Here is a 19,057-nt window from a genome sequence, read left to right as displayed (position 1 = left end):
TACATTAAGCTTTCGTCTAAATAAGTCAAGAAAACAATTTTGGGAAATAAATTAGGACGTAGAACCTTTCTTTAACATTTTGAGTTAAATGGTAATCTTGATGAAACTCTTTGATAACTTAAAACACAAATTTATTTATTGAAAAATCCCTCAATTGGAAAAAAAGAAAAAAAAATGTTCTTAAATTAATCGAGGTTTGGCCTTTCATATTAAAGAATAAACAATTTTTCGAAACAAGAATAAAAATATATGCTACAAATCATGCAAACCTCAATATGGCAAAACTTAGTTCGAAAGAGACGTGTTTAATAAATATCTTGCTCAAAAACTCAATTATTAAATGTAAACCTAAATTAAACATTTTGCTTAAAAATTAATACGAAGGAACACACACAAAAGCTACACAAGAAGAATATGTGAAAAATATACATATTAAATTATAAGCAGTCATGACTACATATCATAGTATATGTACTGGTACGCATATCTAGTATATTATTTCATAAACAAAATCAAATTAAGTGAATAAAAAGCAGGATAAGGAGTTGTTAAAATGGAGTGCATGGGCCATATTAAACTGGATTTATATTTCATTATATAAACAATTACAAAATAGCTGTTCAGATTTTACTATTGAGAAAACTGAATCCTGATTATCTTAAACTGCTTACGGTTTTTATAATGTAGCGAACTGGGCGTAATTAAATGCAGGTTATAATGAAACATATTGGGGGAAGGATACCTACACAGTGTACGAATACATTATACAAGTTCAAAACTGATTTTGACGCACAAAAATGAATAAATTATGCAAGCAAAGGTCAACACACAAAAGCGTAAAAATGCAGAATACAATGCATAAAAACACAAATCGCAAATCCACAAGATCGTATGCATATATGTCTCTGCAAATTAAAATTATACCGTGCACATTTTGTGCATAGCATTTATTTATTTAATACATCAGGTAATAAAAGCACACAAGGTTCGTAACATTACTTTTCTAAAAACGTTTCCAATATTTTATCCATTTATTTGACTAGATACAATTAAATTTTCTATGCAATTAAAAGTTTCGATCCACTTTTTTAAATTCCAAGCGGTTACGTATATTTTTTGGAGACTGTATTATTCAGAGAACTTAATGATGCTTAAAGAATGCTTTTTGTTGAAAGCAGTTTTTCCGAACCATATTATTTACATGCGGATTTAGGCAATAGAAGCGAAACATCCGATAATGCGTTATAACTAGCCGTGTCATAAAGGATAAAAACGGAATTTCGATCTTTCTAGCATTCATTTATAACTTGTGGATATTAAATAGAGAATATGAACCAGTTTTTCTTAAAAAGTCCTCCCTGAAACCCTTCCTCCCCTTAGGGGGGCAACCTTTTATGCTTTGCCTTGCTGCACTAAACAAACAAACAAACGAATGGAGCGGCAGAGAATGTATGGTACATTTTTATTTAAAGATATCCAGGAATATCCCATCGCCCCCTCAGATTTTCTAAACTTAAATTCTGCCGCATTCAATTCCTCAGTTTCAAAACAGAAACACTGAATTAATTACATAAAGCACATACGGGCTATCTACATAAGCGGAGAGACGTTTTCATGGAGAACTTTGTTGAAAAATCTGCAAATGGTTTGAATAATTGTGCTTTTCCTCCATTCTGAATTTCTAAATTTAAAAATATCGTTGGAACAATATGCTGAAGGATTACCAGAAACCATAAAAAGGAATAACATAAAATTATAAAAAAATATACAGCGTAATTATATTTAAATAAAATTAAAAGACATAAATCCTTTAAAATTAAAAATAAATTTATAGTAATTAAATAAATAATAAAATTAATTAAAATACCAAAACTTCCCCTTAGATATAGGGTTTCAGCTTATGCGGTGGATGCTTTTACGATTCTTACGTTCTGAGTTTTGACGAGCTTTTAATATTCTTGAGAAATATAGGCATGAATACAATAATTAGTATGGCCATCAGACTTATTATTGCCTAGGCGGATAATAGAATTTCTCACAGATACTGCGATTGAATCTAATAAAAAACGAAAAAAAAAAAAAAAAATTATATCATTTCGGGTTCGGCTGCGCTCCAGCTGAAACTTCGATTACCTAGACGTATAGCATCCTAAGTACGACGCTGTTCGGCTGAATTTGAGCCCTGAATTTAAGAATTTTAAAATTCCGGCGAATTTTTTCGACTGCCCATGCTTTGAATGAGAGCCTCAATACGGAAAATATATCATCTGTCCTACATTTATCCTTTATCGAAAAGAGCGAAATTACAGTGTTAGAGAAAACATCCACAGCGGCTGTTCTGAGGGCGGCTGCAATAAAAATGATCGATCGATGACTAACGGGAATGTATGAATGAACAAACACGTGGTACTCACAGTGGACTAACGCTCCCGGTATCGCTTCGACAACGATGAAATCTGGAAACATAAAGTTCAGCATCACGTCGCAGAAGGCCTTCTCGCACTCCATTTGGTGGAGAGTCATGTCAAACGGACAGATGATCAAAACAAACGAGCGCGCGGTCGTCTTTCCGAATTCGACTGCCTGAGCAAGCGAGCGTCCGTTCGTTCTTTCCTTCGGTACAGGCGGTTTCATTGTTTCGCCTTTTTAATTGCGGTCGTTTCCCGTGCGAACGGTGGGTTGTCACGCACGAGCGACCGGCGACATAAAACCCCTCCTGTTTTCTATCCACCCAACGATGGACCGGACGGACAAAAACTGTGCTTGCTTTCTTTTTCCTTAAAAAGTTACCTTGTGGTAGATTTTATTATATAAATGGAAGAAGTCATTTCTTCCACCTCCATTAACACCCACCTTTAGTTTTCACTCCGAATGCGAATTAAGAGGTTCTCTTACTGTTGATAATAGAAGATAGTATATTCAAATTAATCATTCTAACATTCGTTCCTTTTAAATTAGTATATTTTTTAGAACTGTAACTAAGCAAGACAGTTATAGTTTTTTTTTAGTAATTTATAAATAACGAAGTATCGTATTAAAATCGATCAAATTGTTATTTTTTAATAATATGCATACTTTACAGCAGACGTGTCTAACCTTTTTGCTTGCTCGGGCCACACTGGAAGAGGACGAGATATCTTGAGTCATAGAAATATTTCTACCACCAGAGGCAGCTCGTGACCACCAAAAACTGTAAATCACACAACTACGTAGATTCATTAAAAATTTTCGGGTTTGCTCAGGTTTGAGCCCTGAAAATTTTTCAGTTTCATCTCGAGGAGAGAAATGAGCGGGTTCGACCTCGTTAGCCTAAATTTGATCAGTATGTATTATATAGGAAAGTATGTATTATTTAGAAAGCGCATATATAGGAAAATTTTAACTGAATCAGGGATACACTTGATTCATATGTCGAACTACCACTATTTAACCTTAATGATAGTTGATGAACAAACAGCAACGTAAAACATACATAAGTAATTTAAAATTTCTATTAGACAATTTACTTATTAATTTAAGATAGTTCTTAATGACAGTAACATAGAATTATTTTGCCATTTTATTTGATATTCTACACGTAACATTTCATTATAAATTTCCTTTATAATTTTGAAAATAACGAGAAGTTATAGGGATATTTGGCCTTCGATTTGAGAAACTGATGCATCAGTGTTTAGTTCGACTGAAGTGGTTCAATTCTCAGACAGTCCTCAAGGTGTTCTCTAATACTTGTAATTTTACTCTAAATTCTGGTTACAATTTTATTCTTAATGTGCTCTCTTGAAAATAGTGAAAATTTACTCTTAATGTGCCATCTCTTTTATTCTTGAAAATAGTTGTTCACAAATGTACAACTGCCAAATAATGATGACATGAATAATGCGTAACTGTGCTGCGAGGCATATCTGTCTCTGGGTAAGTACGATTTATTTATTTTTAGTCATTTATAAACTTACTCAAACTCAATTGGCTCACAGTTTTTTGTTTACGTCTCTGGGCAAGTACGATTTTGATACTGGAGCAGTGAAAAATCAGCAATGCACCAACCAGAACCTCTCGAATACGCACCGAGAGTACTACCGTTACACCATGAAGGCATGTAGAAAGAAGGGAGAAAATACCTTACATACTCATCCTTTTAAAGAACGACTGTGGATTAGGGGACCCAGTCGCCAAATCCTGTGGTGAAGAATCATCATCCATCCCCTTTTAATTCGCGCGCCACTGTAAAGTCATTAGGCTATTTTGAAGCTGGAGACGTGAAAAATGAGCAGTGTCCTAGCCGAGACTCGAATCTGGACCTCTCAAATACGCGTCGAGTGTGCTACCACGAAAGCATGCAGAAAGGAGGGAGAAAATACCCTATGAAGTATCCTCACACCGTAAATATCCGCGTTTCCTTTGGATTCGAATCCAATAAGCTTGCTCGTCTGCTGGCAGAAGAATCCAAGATGAACTACCATTGTTGGGCTGTACTAGTGAAGGACAGACACGAAATTCTTTATGTAAATAAGAATACCTCGGAGTACAACACAGGCCATAAAGCAGACTGCACTTCAGCTATATTCCCCAAACAAGCTCCAAAAATTTGTATAAGAGAGGTCTTTTAAACCTATGTAGAACTTCAATAACAGCCTCGCAAAAGCACAAATCAGAAGTCCTTGCACGGCGAAATCGCATGATCCGACGTTCTTATAGAGCAAATAGAAATAACTCTTCTGCTAATTTTATTTGAAAATAATTTAACGACGGCAAGAGATCAAAACGGAATTCAAAGACAATGTTATTGATGAATGACAATCGCAAATTAGAAAAGATTTCTTTAAAGGCATTTTGATTTTGTTTTCAGTTGTCGAAATTATGTGCATGGTTGCAGCAAAGAATATGACTGGAGGTGATGTTCAACGCTAATATCTGTTTATGTTAAGATAGCATGCTTATTTTCAAAAAAAAAAAAAAAAAAAAAAAAAAAAATATCAATTTTGAAGTTGCATTGAAAGGTAGTTTGTTATTTCTTCCAAGGAATCTATTGGAATAGCAGAAAAATGTCTTTTTTATGTAATATAATTTTGAGAGTCCTGTACTTGATAATATTGCTGTGGAAAACTAAAATAATAATAATATAGAGGAAAGAGATATTCTGCTATAAAATTTTACAATCATTTTTTCTCGCAAATGATCATGATGAATGACAGGGAACCTCAGGAACATTATCTTTGCTATTGCATGTTTTATGAATTTCACAAGGGTAACAAAGACAACAAATGATTTTCAGAAGCATTTGCACAGTATCTCCAAATGCATAGAGGCTCAGGAATACCAACAGTGGTTTGCTTTATTCCGGTCGGTAAATTTTAACTTCATGAATGTCCATCTTTCAACGAGAATAACTTCTAGCTAGATAATGATCTCTTGTGTAAAGTTATTGAAACATATCCCTCCCAGATCATCGTAAAATTAGTCAATGAACTGCAGTCATCCCGATCGATTGTATAAGAGCTGCTATAGCACATTAGGAAGGCCTACGGGAAAGGAGTTCCAGTACCACATGAAACTGTCAGCTGATAACAGGGTCCAGCTTTCTTCCATCTCGCATCTTTTCTGTTTAGTTGGTAGAAAAGATAATCATTTCTTCACTGAACTGTCATCGAAACTGGGAAATGGATTCTGTTTGTTAACACCTACGCTTGGTCAGATGTCAACTGCATGGTCTAAACCAGATTCCACGCCCAAAACGTTTTACTGCAAGTTCCATGCAATGCTGCATAATTCATTTTACGATAATAGAAGCTGAATAGCCTACCACTATAGATCTTTATTGTTAAGAACTCGATCGTTTGAATCAAGCTCTTCGTGTTAAGCATCTCGCGCTTGTCAAAAGAAAAAATGCTATTCTTCTCCATAGTTTGCATTTGCTTCTCCATTGCAAATTTGTTTCGGCATCAACAAATTCGTTCAAAGAAACCGAATGGTTTTTGATAAAAGGTGTGTGTTTTCGCAAGAACATTACTCTTCTCTCTCACTTAACTTGAAATCTATAAATAAGAGCATTATGCTACAACGAAATTTTCAATTACAGAAAAATATAGATTTTCTGATACCGAGACAGTAAGCATAGCGAATTGATTTTCCTGGTTCCGCATTTCTAAATCTGAGAAAGATGAAAGATTAGAGAAGTTGCTGATCCAAACTACTAGCTAACATAATAATGGTTACTATCGAGAAAAAGTTTTATTGCAGTACATTGTCTCCATTTTCAACTCCCTTACCTTAGGAATTTCAAGTACTGTAAGCGGCAAAACGAAGATTACAGATTTAAAACTTATCTAGAATCTTAACTCTGTACTTTTGCTTTCCATCAGACTCATATCCATTACACAGAACTTCACGAACCGAAACGCAGGACTGTTCCGTTGTTTTATCGAACCCACTCTGACGGATGACTGTCAATTTGATTAGTTAATGCCAGACAGACAACCAAAAACACAATCCATATACAGTGAATTTAACAGCATCACCTTCGACGGAAGAATATCAACTGTCATGGAATCTTTAAAAACAGGGATTCCCGTTCTTTCTCTCAATCATTACGCTGATTGCGTTTGGTTGGAGAACACGATAACGATTGCCTTGCATTCACTTAAATTTATTTTTATTTAAAATCGCCGTAAACTAACATCGCTTCGGCCTTAAGCTGGTACCAGACTGACTTTTTGCAACTACAAATTAGTATCCAGAGAACAGATTTTAGATTCGGCCAAGAGATGATTGACAAAGTAAAGCAATCTTTAAATAACTACAGCCTAATAAGCCATGCCATATCGCGGAAATTTTTTAATGCCCCTTTCTTTTTATAAATATTCAAAATATTAAGCTTCTTAAGATACACGACAGTTAAAATGCTATACATATATCGAGGTTTCGGATATTATTAGATTAGGAGAGTTTATACCAAATCCAAATAACGGGGCTACAGAATCACATGGTAGTCAAATTTATCACCAAGGGAATTTTAGCCTTACGAAATCGAAAATACGAACAAAAGAGAAAAAGGGAGAGAGATCATGTTTGTGCTGGATGGGAAAGTAGTTTCAAACTAACAAGCACTGAAAGTTGTGAATAGATTAAGCTCACATGAGGAATGAACAGAATTCAGAAAATGATCCGCGATCAGAAATTTAATTTCACAAATACGAGTATATACATGTAAGATATAAAAAAATACGATAGCTGCTTTAAAAATAATTGGCGACCTCAAAATTAAAATTTCTAGATCTGGTGCTCTCCCCCTAGATTCATTTGTTCTCCCAAATTCGAGAATCTTCTATATTATGTAAAAACGTCAAATTAACCAATCACAGACTAGCTCTACTTATACCTCAGATTTAGTATAAATACCCTGGCGAGCTAATTATGTCATTATTGCTTTGCTAAAACCTCCTCGCTTCGCTTCGGTAAAATGCCTGCGTAATTCTTTAAAAAAATAGTGTATAAGAAATTATCGTAATTGTTTGATTAAAGACTATGTTGTCTACGAGGAATTGGAAATAATTATTAGTTGTATACCATGTAATATAACATAAAATAATATAACGCAATGTACTCCCAACATCCTTGGCATACCCCAATGTGTGACTTAAGAGTACCCCACTTTGGAGACCACTGATTGTTTTATTTGCTGCTTCTGTTAACATAATTTTTTAAATGACGGTTTTCGAAATTCAATATTAAGTGTATTGATATATCTTCAAAGTGATTTCGATAAAGGATTGAAAATGCAAATATTCTAGAATGAAAATTTCTTATAACGGCACATAATTTGGATCCAGAAATACAGCTTGCTGCTTCGAAATTTGTTCTTTCATAATGTCATATGTGAACAAACTATGGATCGAAGGACATATTTTTTACCTTTCCGAAGAGAAATATTCGTACTCCGTAATTCAACAACTTCGAGAAATGCTTTCTGAATTCCTATGAGTAAAATAAACAACAATACCATAATAAAGTCACCAGTCATATTTTGAAAGCTATTCCTGCACTTTTTTTAAAAAAGGAAGATTGCTATAGATATTGCACATACACCTTTTCAACATATTCCTTCATTATCCTATGAATTATTATGACATTAACTTGCTGTTACAAAGGAATGAAAATCGAAAATACTTTCTGCTTTACCTGAAATGGAATTATGCCAATGAAGCAATATTGATTATAATTTCTAAATTTTCATTTGATATCAAATACCAGTTATTAAAAACCATGCCAGTTATTACTCAAGACAAAACGCTTTGTTAACTTATTTGAATACTTAAAAATGCTATAAAGAATTTAGCAAAAGCTGTTTTAAATTTTTGGCTACATGAATTAAAAGGAAATGTTTCTTATTTTACTTTCTTCTAAAGAGCACTTTCTTTCAAATAACGCAGTAGAACGAAACCAACCTTGAAAACAAAAGATTCAGCGGAAAACAGTTCTTTAAAGGCGATGGTAGATATATAAGAGTGACCATGTGCGCTCATGGATGAAAACCATCTAACCCCCACAAAAGCTATTAAAAAGTGTAATTTTCCAGACACTTGCCAAGAATATATTAATTATTTCTTTTTTAAATCTTAAAACGGAATACCAAAAGCAGACATTTAAGAAGTTCATGCATTAAGGTGTGGTGCAACACAAGGGCAACATATGTTTCTGAAACAAACCTTTTCTAGCATTCCATGTTTACTGTAGAAAGTAATAATAAAAATTATCAGTCTTCAAAATGGAGTGAATAGGGATATTCATTGGGATGGAAATGTCCAAATAATACATAAAATTGAATTTATATAAAAAAGAACAAAGATATATATAAACGAAGCTATTAGTAACTTAACGCAAGTAATTAGAAAGGGCGGTTTAAAATTATTCAGTAAATTTTCGGTGACGAATAGTGAATGATCCCGTCCACCCTCGGGAAAAAAACCCGACTTTATTTAAACAGTAGATTATAACAGATACTGAAACATCTTTTGGACATGAATGCCGAATTTAAATACATTCATAGGAAATTCTTTCAGTATTCCAGTCAACATTCAATCTCTCATGATCGTTCCTCGGCATTTAAAAGCATTAATGTTCTAATCATTTGCATAATCCTTTTTCTTTTTCTTCTTTTCTTTTTAACGTTCAACACTATCCTACAACTTACTGCTTAAGCACTAGCTTTTACAAATCTCGCATATGAAGAAACTACGGATATTATATAGGCCGAGAAATCAACTCGATCTCTTGATATAACATTTCGAAATTCTTTATGCGGGGATTGGTGAAACACTATGCTTTCACAACTGAATTACATGACAGCGTTGAAATTAAACAACGGATGACGGTAGTCATTAGAACGATAAAGGCCAGATTCGAAGACTACGTCTCAAAAATCTGAATATCGGCTAGAACGTAACATAACATAAAGGGCATTTATTAAAGTGTTTTAATATTTAGTATATATTTCAAAAATTACTTGAATTATTACGTAATTTGATGTAATACAACTGGGTACGCTTTTATGTTCACTTACTATTCGTCACTGAAATGACATTAATTTACTATAACCCAATAATATAATTAAGTTGTACAAATATGATTGATCAGCTCCTAACTGCAACTCCGATTATCATACTGAGACACTGAACATACAGGAAGACTTTTGTCAGCTTAGTTCCAGAAAATGTGTCTGCCATACAGAAAATGTTAATTAATCAGAGCTTAAATTCCGGCACTTCTCTGCTTTCGAGATAAATTATAATTTCAGCCGGAGCGCACCGAGCCCTTTTTAAGTGAACCACAATTTTAGCAGCTAAATTTTGTTTTAATAGTAAACATGCCTTCAAAATCAATTCTAACTTCTGAATGCAGGCCTGTCTTTCCTTCGCATTCAAACCTTGCGCAGAAGTTAAGACTTTTAAGAAAAGAAAAGCCCCCAATCATACAGTCAAAGGTTTATTCTCCAGGATGCGCAATGAATTTATGACAGCGGGCAAATTTTGTGTTCCTCAAAGTACTAAAAGTGATACCCTGGTTGTGCACGTTCCACGATAGTGAGTGACTTCATACTGTAAAACTCCTGTAGACTTTCTAAATGATGTAACCAAACGGGGGGGGCGCCACTGCTTTCACTTGTACAGAGGTCTTAGGTTTATTCTCGCATTCAGGGGTGTTTGTGGGACCCCAAAAAATCCCCTGAAACTTTTAACGGACTTACTACCGACATTTTGGAGTTTCGAGAAGGGGGGGAAGAGAAATGAAAAATTACAATTATGAAGTATTGAATGACCTAATTATAAAAGTTCAATGAATTACTTTTTTTGCAAAATTAATAACCATAAATTTTCAAACATATAAACTACTACATTTTATGTAAATATTTTAAATTACCTGAACTAATTCTTTAAAAAAATTATCTAATTTCTGCTGCTTTTTTTATTTTCTGATGTTTGTGGGCTTGTCTTTCTTTTGTGGTGAACTTCATAATTGCAGGAAGGTTGACTTTTATTTTCCTCATTTACAGTTGAAGAAATTTTCCCGAGAACTGCACATGCAGAGGTAGAAGCAGTTTGCTTTTCTGCTAATGTAGAAGGTTTTTCTTAACGTGCATCAATTTCTGCTAATGTAGAAGGAGACTTTTATAGGTGACTCATCTGAAATACATGTTTTTAAGTCCTCTTGATATGTTTCCAACTTCTGTTCATATTCAGTAAGAGATCTTTGTGAATTGGATCAGTCATTGGATTTTTTTAGCCATATTTTTCACATGAGGTTTCTTTAGAAGCCATTAAATCATATTTAATAGTCTGCACTGCATCTAGGGAATCAATCTTAAGAGAGGTTCTATAGTCAGTGACAAGTGTATCCATTAAGTTGAATTCACTTTCCACTAATGGGCCATGGAAGCAAATAAGGCAGGCTTTGACCAATTTAGCCAATGTAGGATACTTATAATCATTTGTGAAATCATTTTTTAAATTAAAAACTTTAGACCAATATTTATCAATTGTACACTTGACTTGATTTCCACTTTCATCAGATGTGTACAGCATTTCTTGGTGATATCAATATCACTCTGGTATAACCTTATTTCAGCTTCTACTTTTGACTTTTTATTATCACTAAAAATATGGGACATAAAAGATGATAATTTTTCAAAAGCTAATATTGTACTGGTTTTACCTCTTAGCTCTGGATTTAATGCTGTAAAACTAATTAGATATAAATTTTTAAGGGGTAATTTCTGTTTCATATGCTGTGCTGTATTAGTATAAGCTTTCATCAGAGAAATTTGGAATTCTTTTGCTATTGGATGATTTTTTGATAATTTCTTCAGGAGAGTGGAAGCTTCTGCACCAGTAAATATTACTTTGCTAGGTAGATGGAATTCTGGATTTGTGACATCAACCTTTAATAAATCATTATAAGATGTGCACTCTATATCTTCTGGCTTTATAAAAAAAAGAGAAAAATTTTGCCATCAATTTATAAACACTGGAATGTATTAAATGAAGCATTGATTTTTTTTTTTTTTTTTTTGTTTTGTTTTGTTTAAAATAATTTAATATATGTGTTGAACTCTGGTAATACTGCTGAATATAATGCCATATGCAATAAAGTTTTGTTTTGCATAACAAATAACCCATTTAGTATTCTTTTTTTCCGAGCTAAAGCATCCTTAGTGAGTTGTTGGGAATGCAAGCAAGAATACACCCCTTCAACAATTTTGTTCTGAGCTGCGGAAATATTTCTTTTATTGTATACAGTTTCAAAATAAGAAAAATAATCCCCTTTATCAGTTTTATACAAGTAGTGAAAATAAAATGCAATAAGAGCATCCCACAGATCTTTGATTCTTTCTAAAACACATAAAATGTAAGTTTTTTAATGGCAAGGGATTCACAGATTTTGAAAATTTTTTTTCTTTTACTGCAGCTTTTCATATCAAAATAGATGTCATCAAACAAATCTTCTAAGTATCTATCAAAACATGAAGCAAATTTTTTTGCACAGTTATTAGCTGTGTGACATGTGTCACCATCAATATCTAATAAGTGGGGTGCTTTGTTTGATCGTAGTCTGGTTTCAACACCCTTTTTTTTTTCCACGCATGGTGTTACATGAGTCCATTAATACACTAATTAAGTTTGCCCATGGAATATTATTATCTTCAATAGTATTAACAACTGCTTTAAAAACAGCTTCTGAATTGCAAGATTCCATCTTTAGAGATGCAAAATGATGAACTACAACTTCATTTTGATTGTTGTCATAAAACTGCACCAATATTGCCAGTATACTTTCTTGAGCATTCCTAGTACTTTCCTCCAAATTTAGAGAAAATGGAGTCTCCTTTAAAGTTTCAATGGTATTTTCCTTAATAGTTTTTGCGAGCCCATATTTCGTCTTATAACATGCAGTAGTCCTGGACATTTCCAACGAGTTTAGTGCCGTCTGATCGCGGCTCAACTGTTTTGCAGAGTTCATTTAAATTGGGAGCTACATTGAAAGAAAGAGAATTCTCGGCGATAAACGAAGTTATTAATACCTCTTGGCGTGCTTTTCTTGTCACTATATCCAATGGCCGAGCATCAGTCTCCAGTATTTTTTGAATTAGCATAATTACTTAAAGTCATTGAATGTCTAATGCACTTTGAATATTTTATGTGCGTCACAGTTTTACAATGATTTGTGAAAGCCTTGAATCCTTCCCCACCATACTTCAGCAGTGAGTTACAAAAAAAAAAAAACAATATGCTTGTCCAGCAACATTTATTTTCTTGCACCATGTGCCGATGGTATCCCCATTACCATCTCTCCGTTCAATCCAATTCCACCTAAATGCATTCCGGACACCTTCTTCTATTCATATAATATCACTATTTATATCGAGAAATTTCATAGTGAAATTCTCTTGCGTACATAAATAAAAAAATAATTCAATAAACGAAACGAAAAATTTACACGTGCATCAATAAATGAAACGAAAATTTTACCCAGCGGAGAAAAAAAAGTTGAGAAGCGATCAATGACAAATAGCTAATACGGCGAAAAATCCCCCTTCTCTACTTATTGTCGCCACGCCAGGAGAGATAAGACCTTTGACCCAGAGTCACGTGATCGCACATCTGGTCGAACGAAGTCTCTCCCTTTTTTTTCTGCCGCGCCTACTTGCCGAAAAGAATCCAGAAGAGAATGTCCTAGAACCGGGGGAATGAGTCATAACTCGCAATAAAGAAAGAACAAAAAAGAAGTTTTTCCCCCTTTTCACGCATTATCACTGCCTTTGGAGAAAGAAAGGAAAAGTTTTCACCACACACACTGACCTTGCGTTTTCTGCTTTCAAAGCAAACAAAATTACCCAGATCAAAATAAATAATTCGTTATTATTCCTACTTCCTTTTGAACGACGATCCCCGGAATTTCCGAGTATCGAAGTTCAAAATCCCCGGAATTCCGGGGTTTCCCCGGAGCACAAACACCCCTACGCATTGTTACCGAATCGTATTCAAAGAAAATTTCTCTTTGACGGCTAGAATTATATCGACAGGACATCGCGATCAGAAAGTCTTGAACTCTTACCTCTTTATTTTCAAAGCTACACTTTTCCGTTGTTTTAACTTTTTTCTCTTGGTGTACTGGGAAAAAAAAAAAAAAAAAAAAAAAAAAAAAAGTAATGCCGGTCATCCCTTGAAATAGCACATTATACGTATAATCTGGGCTTAAACTCAGACGGAGATGAGCTGAGCTGCTTCTTAGCTTCTACGTGGAATTGTAATTTCAGCCGATGACCCAAATAAGACAAGGTCCGAAATTTTTTTTTTCTATTTAACTATTTAAAATTAATATAATAATTTATCAGATTTCTGTTTACACTTTTCCAAATTTAAATTTAATCATTTTAATTTTTTACCTATTTTGTTTATTTATTTTTTTTTCGTTCCTTACAGTCTTCCATAGGGCTCCGGCACTTCTAATTTTAGAAATTAAGCCCTGTAATTAATGATAATCATTGCGCATGTCAAATGATACAGAAGGAACTTAAGATAGGATTGGTAGCTGTACATAAAATTATACGTAAAGAAGTGGTGAAAAAAAATAATTTGTCGTTGGATCCCCAGAATTCAACAGGACACACAAAAAAAATACATGTCAGAATCTGCAAAGAAACCTAAAAATTACTTACTGATGATAGGCACCGCATTATTTCTAAAATATTAACTAGCGACAAAACGTACATATTGTTTTTTATGTTTCAACACGTCATGGAAAAAAGTCTTCGAAGATGACTTCAAATCGATAACGGTGAAACGACAAGCACGTCAAAAAAGGGGGGATAACGTATGCCGATTTCTTCAAAAGTACAGGATTGGTCGAAGCCATCAAGTTCCATGAAAAGAACACAGTTACAGATCATTTCGAACTGGTACACCATTAAATGTCTTCCATATATTCTTCAAGAGTGAATATTAGGCAACTCATACCTTACCTTCGAGGGCGCGAAATCTTCATTTGTCCCCTGGCGCTGAAAACCCTTGCTAAGATTCCGTTTACCAAGACAATATATGTACTACTTCTTTCTCAGGAAGACTGATAGTCGAACTTTTTGAACAAAAACTCATCAAAGCTATAAAATGTCCTATTCTCCTGATCTTCCTATGCGTGACTTTTCAATATTTTTTTTAATGTAAAACAAAAATTTACATGGCTGTCGTTTTTATTCTGAAGATGAGATTGGTAAGACTGCAAGAGCATATTTTTCATCGATCCCGAAAAAATGAATGGCTTGAAGCATTTAACCTTTGGAAAATTCACATACCAAAGTGCATTTGATCTTGAAGAGAACTAACTGCTTTGAACACACTTAAGATTTAACTTATAAAGTTGTATCTCAAAAATTTCAGTGTAATCTTCGTATTAATAAATAAATTCTGCACGGAAAATAAATTCTACTTTTACTAAATTGGGAGTCTTTTTACATAAAAGGATGGACTATATATTGAATACGGAAACCGCCAATTTAATAAATTCGGAGGACTATTTCAAATACTGATTATCTTAACATGCTTAGAATTTCAATACACGTACACAAAAGACAAATTTTTAAAAACCACAGATTTACTTTATCCTACATTTATATTCCAAAGCCTTCAATAATTTACATAAGAAAGAGGAGCTTCTAGGTTAATCGTCAATGCCTTTTATTCTGTCAGAGTTTCGACGTGAATGCATATATCATCTTTGAAACACTGTTCTGCATAACGGAACCTCACATCAGTAATTCTACAAAAAAGAACAATTTTTACAAGTATACTCTTAATGCTTATTTCAGAAAATTGATATTACTATTAAAATAAGCCATGGAACAAGCTTTTCTCCATGAAATGCATTTAGCTTTCTCTAAATACTGAAACCAGTACAATGCTAATATATTTCATCTAGAATTACCACTGACTGCATTTTGCAGCACAGAGAAGAGGAAAAGAGGTCCAACAAGTATAACGCGATATTAGAAATGACAGAAGTACTGTCCGCACTTATGCATACACGTTTATAGATTTATTAATTTAGAATTCATTGGCTGCTATTCGGAAGAATAATTCGATTCGTACAATAGTGAAGACATATAAAGTGTACTTTTTAAATATTTATATTGTAGGGTTTACTAATTTTTTAACAGTTATTTTTATTTTAGAACAAGCCTTTCCTTTAACTTCTCATATACCACCTATGTTTCCCTGCCAGAATGAGTTTTCAGGACTATGATTTATATAAATGAGGTAGAAAAGATTATTTAAGCTGAAGTGTGGGCCACTTCAGAAGGAAAACGTGTTTTGCCTTTCGGCCGCCCTTAAAGGAAATACATTAGATGCCTGTGTTGCTATAAGTGTAGTGTAATATGCAGTATCGTATAATAAGTTTATAGATTCTCACCTTCTTTGGTAATATAAAATAAAACAGAGTCTCTGGAAGACGTGACACGACTTATCGTTGTGTCCTGGAAATTACAACAGAGACGTGGAAACGATATAAAAGACCCTTTTATTTAACTCAGATAAATTAACAGAAGGCACAGCTTGTGCTTACAGAAATCAGCCAGCATTTATGGCATAACTCAAAAGTAAAGAATTTAAATCGCAAGTTAGCCTAAAGGCTACACATACAGAATGCGCGCAAGCTGGCTACGACCTAAAACGGTTGACAAGCCTAATGGCAAGAATAATGCAATGCCGCAGATAAACTGCTATTAAGAGATTCAACTAATAACATGGCCTTCAGGAGGAGGAACACGCTCTGATTCTACAATCTAAAACCTTCCCTTAAATACTGCCTCTTTTTGCCTCATCTGAATACACCCGAACTAGAAATTAGCATTTTGGCTGGAAAACGGAAAGCGGGAAAGAGAGTAAAGATAATTAACATAAAATAACTGGTTAGTTAAACTAAATTAATCCTCATAAGTTTGAAAGTTGCACTGCATAAACTATAGGATTATTTACATCCATTTCATAAAATCACACACTGTGCAAGATATTAAAGGAATATTTTACAGAATATATCCATGTATCAAAATAATAATTCACAGAAATATTTACACAATATTTACAAAATTACGGTTTAGACAGCGTGAAGTAAATATGCGCATCACAGATTAAACGTTAAGTGCGACTGAGCAATGTACTAAAAACTATAGTGACACGACAAAATCAGAGTTAGTTTTTGAAACCAACATCACAAATATGTATATCCACAAACGAGCATGATTTTTAACGACCGATCCGTGTGGAGAGCAGTATTGCATAATACCTGTTCAAGCGACGACATTTTATCTACCATCTTTTAACTACATTCATTGGACACTATTTCCACTGCTGCATGATAATTTCTCTCGACTTTTTCTTCGTTGAAGAATTAGATCTGCTGCTTTTTAACCTTTACATCATAAACTCTGTGAAGGATAATTATTTGATTAAGCATCATTTATTTATGTAATTATGCCAGAAATGCGTATCTTAAATTAAACTACGAAGAAAGGGCATATTTACATAACTCAAGTAAATCCCTTCGAAAATTTACTTTCTTTTTATGCACAGTTTGAATCTTAACACACAGTTCTTCACAACTTAGTTTGAATCTTATGTGTTTAGATCACAGAAATTAAATTTGTAAATTTACTCATTGAAAATGCTATTAAGAAAAATAAAAGGAGGAAAATAACTTCTGTAGCAAATTTTACATGCAGTAGACTGAGTATTAAATGCAGAATATGGCGATAAGAAACAAATAATAATGCTGTATGAAAACCATGAATAGTAAGGGGGGATAAAAAGCAGAGGCTTTAGAAGAAATGCCCGATTTTGGAAAATATACTTTTGCGAATCGGAGATAGCTACGAAGAATATCCAGACAGTTAAATTTGTTAGAAGATATTGCTGCCTCAACGCTACAGTCACGACTGCACACTTGTGGAAAGAATTTGCTTACTGGTTAAGTCGTAGATACTAATGCATGAAGTCAGATCATGCTGAAATATTGTTCCTGGATATTTAAACTAATTAAACAATTCAGCGACCTGTTATTTTTTATTTAAGAAATGTAAAAGCGCAGACATTCATCATCAGCTTAGTGAGGTATATGAGGAAAATAGTATGAGTGATGCAATTGCAAGGATGGTTGATCACGGCAATTCGCCGGGGACAAACTGACCACATCGTGTACAGGCACGACTAAAATCCAAGCAATTTTCCTCCTTCCTGCATCTCGAAACGTTTTACAACACGTTACGCGAAATTTTCGTATACAATCGAAAGACAATTTTTATAGAAACCACTTTCTAATACAATTTTTAAGATGAGAAGTACATCTCAATAAACTTTCTTCTTGTTTCAAATAATGGTTGACTCCATTCCCTCGCAACACTGTTATGAAAGGCAACATATTGTTATGAATTTGGCATTTAAATAATTAATGTTAGTCCAATTATAAATTAAATGGGTTTATTTCCCGCGCAGTGTAGCGCGTAACGAATATTAAAAGAAAGCTAAGCCGGAAAATTGAAAATACAAGAGTGCGTGCATGTAACATTTAATAAATATCTCTTTTTGATTTCTAGAAAGTAATAGAAAATTCTCGCAAGCGATTTTAAAATCTTATAAAAGGAACTTAGTTTATTGTTTAGAAAACTGCTCTTGTTGACTGTAGCGAATTCGCGGATTAGCTTTCTCTAGCTGTTTTGAATTATGTTCTCTTGAACGTTTGAGTAGTTAAAAGATAACTACTGTGAGATATTGTAATACTGCACGATTATTTTAGGAAATTTAAGCATTTTTTTGTAATAATAATAATTTTTGTTGGTTTTACGTCGGTCTTGTGCATTTATTTCGTAACGAACCCGTACGCACGCAACAACACGTTTCGCGTAACACGTTTTACAACACGTTACGCGAACTTTTCGTATACAATCGGAAGACAATTTTAATAGAAACCACTTTCTAATACAATTTTTAAGATGAGAAGTACATCTCAATAAACTTTCTTCTTCTTTCAAATAACACTTGACTCCATACCCTCGCAACACTATTATGAAAGGCGAAATCACCTCATATGCGGTCAGGTCGTAAATTTACCATCCCTTTTTTCAGGGGGAGAGCTGACGAGGAGGGGATAATCTTGCTTGGGGTCTTGAGAAAATGTGGGGGGCCGTTTAAACATGTAACTTCTCTACATTGAGTTTTAGACAGAGGAAAATACAAATTGAATTTTTCTAATGAATGGAATTTTGTACAATGAAAATTTATTATTGAACGATAAACTGTAAGGCAAATAACATCTTTTTTTAAAGCCATAGGAGTAGAAAGACAGATATTTGTTACAAGAACGAATTTGTAGTAAATATTGAGTTTTTCATTTCGAATGCTATGTTACATGTATGCGAAGTAGCTCAGTATCTGAAAAAATAGTCTTAATTCAAATGGCCTTCAACCTTTTCACGTCTAAGGACTGTTTTTCAATTACATTGTGGTCGCTGCTT

The 19,057-nt window shown here is 33.7% G+C and overlaps 1 protein-coding gene across 4 annotated transcripts in view; it reads right to left on the bottom strand.

Moving 5' to 3' along the window:
- step (cytohesin steppke) overlaps positions 1–19,057 on the bottom strand; it is a 151,200-nt gene that overhangs the window by 66,281 nt on the left and 65,862 nt on the right. Inside the window, exon 1 of one of the 4 annotated variants that reach the window (XM_035366732.2) lies at positions 2,415–2,583. The exons of 2 other annotated variants lie outside the window; for them this stretch is intronic. In XM_035366732.2, the coding sequence (XP_035222623.1) occupies positions 2,415–2,523 (109 nt within the window). In that variant the 5' untranslated portion in view covers positions 2,524–2,583. Of the gene's footprint in view, positions 1–2,414; positions 2,584–19,057 lie in introns of those variants that run through there. One more of the 4 variants, XM_035366740.2, reaches the window with a different exon arrangement.

The sequence above is a fragment of the Stegodyphus dumicola genome, chromosome 6, assembly GCF_044657685.1.
Source record: "Stegodyphus dumicola isolate Sdum_Otavi_A_Nest chromosome 6, ASM4465768v1".
NCBI classification, from domain to species: Eukaryota; Metazoa; Arthropoda; class Arachnida; order Araneae; family Eresidae; genus Stegodyphus; species Stegodyphus dumicola.
Note: the sequence above shows the minus strand (reverse complement) of the source record. Positions and strands in the feature narration are given on the sequence as shown.